This window comes from Penaeus japonicus, unplaced genomic scaffold (assembly GCF_977035675.1).
Source record: "Penaeus japonicus unplaced genomic scaffold, GWHDUDI00000001_assembly GWHDUDI00000015, whole genome shotgun sequence".
In the NCBI taxonomy this organism is placed as follows: Eukaryota; Metazoa; Arthropoda; class Malacostraca; order Decapoda; family Penaeidae; genus Penaeus; species Penaeus japonicus.
The window spans coordinates 36,010,586-36,018,085 of NW_028234417.1; the positions used below are offsets into that span (position 1 = coordinate 36,010,586).

Below are 7,500 nucleotides of genomic sequence, written 5' to 3' on the forward strand. Positions count from 1 at the left end.
CTGGTGTGGATTTTTCTTCATATTTAGGAAATATTTAGAAATAATATAATGTGAGATATTTAGCTGTTTATATTGATTTGGTTTATATTGATATTTGTGCTCTCATTGTTTCAATTAGCACACCTTAAAATATATAGTTTAGCAAAGAATGGGAATAGTGTGGTTATTTTGAAATGCCTCAGAGCATTTATTAATATGATTGCAATTTTCACAGCAATGTCATTCTTGTGCATATGTATAACTGTCTTACCATTCTATAATAGGAATTATTAGTTCGTGCTGGAGCAGTCCTGTGGCTGGATGCAAGTGTCCGACTAGTGAGTGAAGTACAGGACACCGACATGGCAGCCGAGAGGATGGCAGAGTGGAGTGGGTGGGCAGTTAAGAATGGTGGTGTCTTGACCTGGCCTCTGCCCCACCCTGCACTCCTCCCCACAGCTGCTCTAACCCATCCCAACATGTTTACTTTCTTCCACACGAAAAAGAATTATTACGATTTTCAGCAGGTAATTTTTTTGATGACTGTGTCTTTTACCCTGGTTTTCCTAGCTGGAAATTTTACAACTGTCCGTTGTCGTTACAATACTGATACAGTTCTTGATTAACAAGTCAAACAAAAGAGTATATTTAAATATGTGAGAATATTTTAGTGATTCAGTCTCCCATGGAAAAAAAAATTGGGTTATTTTATTGCATGGTAATGATCATTTTCTGAGGCAAAAATACAAATTATAATTTTGGTATTCATTGGTAGATTGTTATCAGTATAAATGTATATAGTGAAAGGATAAATTGTAAAAATGCGTTTATTCAGTCTTATGGTCTGGCATATCTGTAAAACATTTATATTTTTACTGATTTTTCCATTGCAATGTTATATGTATCTGAATTTTAAATAATGAAATACTCAATTGATGTTTTATGTTATATTGAGATGTAATTTAGAATTCTCAAGAAAATATTCAGTATAGCGATTAAAATATAATGTAAAAACTGAAGGAAATAAGCATTCTTAACTTTCAACAGATGGGAGATGCAGGTACAATGTTAGTCTATAACACAAAAGATGTTCATGATCACCTGATGAAACCCTGGGTATCCTGTGCCCTCACACACAACTGCATCAGTCCAATAGGTGCCCAAGATACAGGCTGCAGGTGAGTTAGTATTCTTCAGTCAGCATTATTGTTGTTTATATATATAAACAATAACAATGTGTGTGTGTGTGTGTGTGTGTGTGTATATATATTATTTATATGTTCATATAGATATATGAATATGAGAGAGATTTAGATTATTTTGAAATAGCCCAGTACCTCTTGTCTTTCTGAAAGCCTGTTACTGAATCACTGGTATGCAGAATGAAAATCGTATTCCAACATTTACATTGTGATTAAGTTGTGCCTACATGTGATAGATTATGTCATTGTTAGTGTTGAGATACTGAAAGTTCTAATGCCCCTCCCATAGGCAGAAGAGCTCTCATATGAGACATGTAGAAATATGTTTGACAAAGGTTATGGCATTAAGTTTAACTTGTTGTGGACGGGGGCTTGAGTGAGCTAACTGGCTGTCAAGACTTGATGTTTCTGATACTGCAGGCAACAGCTAGAAATAGGGAAATTGTTTTGTCCATGCTTCCGACAGCACAGACTTGTCCAGCATGAATTCTCTCTTAACCCTTTCCCTGTCACCCCTCCAGAGGCGAACATTTTTCTAGCTGTCACAGGTCTTTGATTTTTTTTGAAATTTAAATAGTAGAATTTACGTTAATTTGAGTACCGGGAATTTACTAGAAAGGGGTTAAGAACACGCTATAATTAAAATATAAAATAAAATTTCCAGTTATTCGTTCTTATGAGGATGAGACATAAATAATTTCTCGTATCCAGCAAGAGGAGCCGCAGCGACCACATAATACTTGTGCCTGAAGACTGTGATGGCAAGTGTGAGATCTCCAACCCCAACGCCAAATCTCACCGTCAATCATCCATAGATCACATATCCGATCGTGTCTATTCGTCAAGGTACCTTCCGATATTTTTCTGCATAGATTTTTCAAAGAGTAAAATACAATATACTAAATATGCGATGAGACCGTAATTACTTCTATTGTTTTGCATATATAAATTATTTAGAACTTTATAAATAAAAAAAAAATCAGTCTGCGTGCACAAAATGCTATAGGACACGTACGGCACATTTATAGACAAAAATGCTTTAATATGTATGTCATTCGATTATGGATGCACCTAGCTATCGATATATAATTGTATGTGTGTATTTATATAATATTCAATTTATATGCATACAATAAAATATATAATAAATGAACACACACACACATGACACACACACACACACACACATATAGATATATAGATATATATATATATAGATATATATATATATATATATATATATATACTATAGATATATAACATAATAAATATATATATTATAATACATATATATTATACTATAATAGATATATAGATATAAATACAGATATATTATCTATATTATATGTTTATTTATATATATATATAGATATAATATATATATATAATTTATATATATAATATATATTACACACAATAATTCACACCATATATATCATTATAAATATATATATAATATATATATATATATATAATATATATATATATATATGATATATAACCTATATATGCAAACACACACAAACACACATACACATTATATACCACAATAACACACACAACACACATACATACCCACACACACACACACACCACACATATTTTATATATATACATCACACACATATACACACATATATATATATATCTATATACATATATATGTATATATAATATATATAATAGATATAATATATATATACAATAATATATAATATATATATAATATATATATATATTTAATACATATATTTAATATATATATATAATATATATATGTATGTATAAATATAGGTATAATATATATATCTAGATATACAATACATAATAAATATATACATTATGTATTATATATAATTTTATATATATATATATAAATAGATATATATAATATAATAGATATATACAAAATTCATGTATATATACATATGAGTATAAATATATATATATATATTCATATATCTATATCTATCATTTATTATATTACTATCTATATAAATCTAAATCTATATCTATATATATATCTATCTATTATCAAATCTATAGAGATCTATATAGATATAAATATATAATTCATCTATCTATATATATTATAATATATATAATATATATATGTGTATTGAGTGTGTGGTGTGTGTGTGTGTGTAATATTAATATATATATATATATATATATATATTATATATATATAATATATTTATAAAATAATATGTAGATATATACACACACACATACACACATACAAACACACACACACACTCGCGCGCGGCGCTCGCGCGCACACACACACACACACACCCACACACACTCCCACACTCACGCACACACACACACGGACACACACACACACACACACTTACGCGCACACACACACCCACTTACCCACACACACACACACTTACGCGCCCGCACACTCACGCACACACACCACACTCATCCACACATAATATATATACGTATAGAAAACACACACACATATATATTATATAGATATAAATATATATAACATACTTATTTACATATATAATATTATATATACATGCATACATTCATACATACATGATATACATCACACACACACACAGACACCCACACACAAGTGCATGGGACAGACACACACTCACAAGCAAAACGGCATCTTTGTCGGTAGATTACAGACCTGAGCGATTAAATCTCCCTGTGGAAGTTGACTGACAGCCCACACAAGACCCGGAGTAGAGGTCCTGATATTTGAGACTAGTAGATGTTTGAAGCGTTTGTGCATAAGATTGAACTAAATATCTCAAAAACAAATCAAAGTTAATCTCAATACAGGTCCCTTCATATTAGAAATGCAGCATTCTTGTCGCTATAACCATCGCTGCAAGTGTATAGACATACCATAACTGCATAATTGTGCATAGAAGTTATGACGGCATGGCATAGAATTAAAGTGTACCGACCAAAAGTTGACGCATAGATAACTCTTCGCTCACATAAAGTTAAAACCATCACAAAGGCTGGAAAGCTGCATCTCTGAAACTAGCCTTGTAATGGCCATAAAGCTTATGACTGTGAGGGCACTACAATATTGAACATTTTTCCATGTCGTGTCTCTCATAATTATCATATAAACATGATTTTCACCAACTCAAAATTCTGGCAACAAGTAACAAGAATAATATGATATATTCATATGTGTCTTGTGAAAAAGATATATTTTCACTTGTAAATACATGTGCGTTGATTAACATTATCTTCCGTTTCAGATATGACAAAAAGCCACTTTTCCGCTACTCAGGGTGCCACCATTATGACGCTTCAGCATTCAATGTTGCCTTAGGGGTCATGTTCTCATATGACACTCGACCTTACCTGGCAGCCACATCGCCCTTCACACGTGCGTTGCAGAAAGCTCAGCAGGAGGTAGAGAATGTGCCGGGAGAGGAGAGTTTGAACACGTCCAGTAGAGACAACTCAAGTAGGAAGTATAGTCTTAAGAAACTTGGTATAGATGCATCTAACAGTGGGTCATCCTTCAGAATAGTTTCCCAGAACACACCACAGACATCTGCCAAGAAGCAAATAGTGGAAAAAAAAGCTAAAGATGCCTAAGAAAAAAAAGGGTTAAGGAAAAGGTGTGAAACAGATGGATTAGGCAAGAATGGATGGAAGTGATCGGAAAATACTGATGTTCTTTTAGTGTTCCGAGGCTTTTGATTATTGATTTTTTCCTCGGAACGGTAGTCAGTCCAGCCAAGTTACCGGAGGAAGTGGAGTATATGATGGTGTTGCTGTGGCTGTACGCACTAGTGATTATTTTGCCATTATTATTATCATTATTTTTTATATATACTGGTTGATTATAATTGTAAGTGAATGGGTTCCTAAGACAGATTTTATAAGATTGCCATTTAGCATGTGTTGAAACATCAAATGGAAATATCACAGTGAAGGTGAGAATGTCATGTCAAAGAAAACGTAATGATAGTTCCTCATCTGCTCTTGTTTTCTTTGTAACACATTATAGATTGCCTATTCCATTTCAATCCATGTTGTGTTCTGATTAGTATTTGTTTACATTTTTTGTACACAGGTCTTATAGAGTATTTTTCATTTGTGTGTGTATGTGATTTATGTTTGTGTATTGTTTGTACATGCATGGATGTATCTTTGAATGAGTGGAATGAGTATATAGGTATAGGAGTATACAGGTGCTCTTGATCAGCTAATTACAGCTTCTATTCTAATATTATTGAAAAGACTGAATCTTTCATGATCTCTTTTTCATTATTGCTTATTAAATATTCATGAAAAATCAATGTATGAAGGAATATGGACAAGTGAGACATTATATATACACACAAACATCCTAACTTTATTCATTTTATACGAGTGAGAACTAACTTTACGCTTCTTTTAACCTTTGAACTAAATCAAGAGCTTAGGTTGTCAAGATTTTTCAAAGAATAGATGAATAAATTAATAAAGTTCTCAAGCGATAAAGCAGCCATCCCTCTTTAATGCTTCTATAATATGGCTTCATTTTATAGATTCACTTTATGCTGTGATTACTACCATATCCTCCCTTTCCCTGCTTCTTTGGGTACATAGTTTGAAGAGAAGAAAGTCGCGCATGCGAGTAAAAGTAAAGGCTATTTAACGCAAAGAAATTTCTACCATTTGGGTTGTTGTTCAGTAGGTCTTGGCACAGTTTCAGGAAATGAGTGTCTGCTTCCCCCTTTGCTTGATATTTGATTTTCAGAGAAGCAAATGGAAAGTCTGGATGCAATATATTCTATACAATTTTTTGTATATTGGTTGTCTCTACTGATATCTTGGTTTAACCTTTGTAACTTAAAGGCGGGTTATATTCAACCACCTAATTAAACAAATCCCACCTTTAACCCCTACGGGAACTGCGTACTATTTTTACTAAGCTGAAGAAATGAACAATGTGTGGGTTGAAATAGAGTAGATAGAAGTGATTGTTAAGTGCATTTCTGCGCCTGACTGTAAGACGGAGCTTCCTTTAGGGGTTACGACTAGATATGAGCTGATCATGATAATACCTGATAATGCTCATTTTGATTATGTAACAATGATATTCTCCTTTAATCATGAAAAAATAACAGCTCTAGAAAATTATAGCAATAACAAGAACAACAAAACAGCAATAAACAAGCAAAGACAGTACATCTAAAACACTAACTCGTGCCATGCCAAACTTCTTCACTAATTAGAAATGTAGAAAACTATTCATTCATAAACAGTCATTTTGCAACTGTGACCCTTATCAAAAGGGACAAAAGAACTCATTCACACTTCTGTAAAAATAAGTATCTTGAATTAACTCAATGAGTCGAAGTGAAAGAGATAACCAAAGATGCAGCTGAATCAAAATAATCATGAAAAATGCGAATGATAAGTGAATGAGAGTGAATGTACCCATGCATGTTGGTTTGAATACATGTAGGCCTAGTATTTGTCCCCTATAATCATGCAGTTTGATTAAATACCAAGATTTACAGACTTTTGGTGTTAAATTTTCTAAAGTATAACTTTTCAGTCACCCAGAGACATCGTAACCTTATCTTCTCAGGATGAAATTAAAAAAAAAATGCCCTGAGGCCAAATAAAGTCTATTCAAGGAAAAAAAGGTGCAAATAACAAATATGGTTGTGTTTTTGTTGTTGTTTTATTAGTGCAAGCACAAAAAAGCTGGTATGATTATTTTATAATAGTGGGCTTGTCTGTGAAGAGTGATAAAACCTCTCACTTAAAACATGTTTCCTGAGAATAATGACACTTTACAAGAAAGTTTATATGCTAGTCACACCTCTATCCTAGGACACTGTCTTCATGATATTGCATTTGAGGTAGCTGTTATAGATTAGAAGTACAGAACAGGTTGTTGTGATCGGAGGATCTGTCGTACGATTTACGAGGATCGATGAGACGAGGAATTCGCATTTAGATGCATTCCCCTTCTTTCATGCATTTGCTCTCTCACACTTTCTCATCTTGCCTCTCCTTTCCTCTCTCCCTTCTCTCTCCTTGCCATCGTAAGATAAAGATAAGTTCGAATCTTATGCGTAAGTTAGAAGCAAGTACTAATCATTGCTTTGTTTATCCGTTGTGCATTTACGTCCTTAGTTTGTGCATTTGTAAAGTTTTGCGTGAGTTGTGTGTCCTTTTTTTTATATAATTCAGTTAATTGTGTGTGCGTGTTTTGAAAGTATGAAGACACATTGTTACAGCTAAAGTAGGAATTCAGCCAGGTATTGATTTGTGTGATTTAGTTCTCTCTCACATGTGACAACTTTTCAAGGTGCTGAAT

General features: G+C 32.7%; 1 protein-coding gene across 8 annotated transcripts in view; it reads left to right on the forward strand.

Annotated features, from left to right (window-relative positions):
• The window catches only part of LOC122260702 (uncharacterized), a 30,078-nt gene that overhangs the window by 20,819 nt on the left and 1,759 nt on the right, over nucleotides 1–7,500 (forward strand). For all 8 annotated transcript variants that reach the window (XM_043028081.2, XM_043028078.2, XM_043028080.2 and 5 more), the window contains exons 6-8: nucleotides 264–506; nucleotides 1,027–1,157; nucleotides 4,430–7,500. The exon at nucleotides 4,430–7,500 is cut by the window's right edge and continues 1,759 nt beyond it. In XM_043028081.2, coding sequence (XP_042884015.1) covers nucleotides 264–506; nucleotides 1,027–1,157; nucleotides 4,430–4,775 — 720 coding nt within the window. In that variant the 3' untranslated portion in view covers nucleotides 4,776–7,500. The remainder of the gene's footprint in view (nucleotides 1–263; nucleotides 507–1,026; nucleotides 1,158–4,429) is intronic.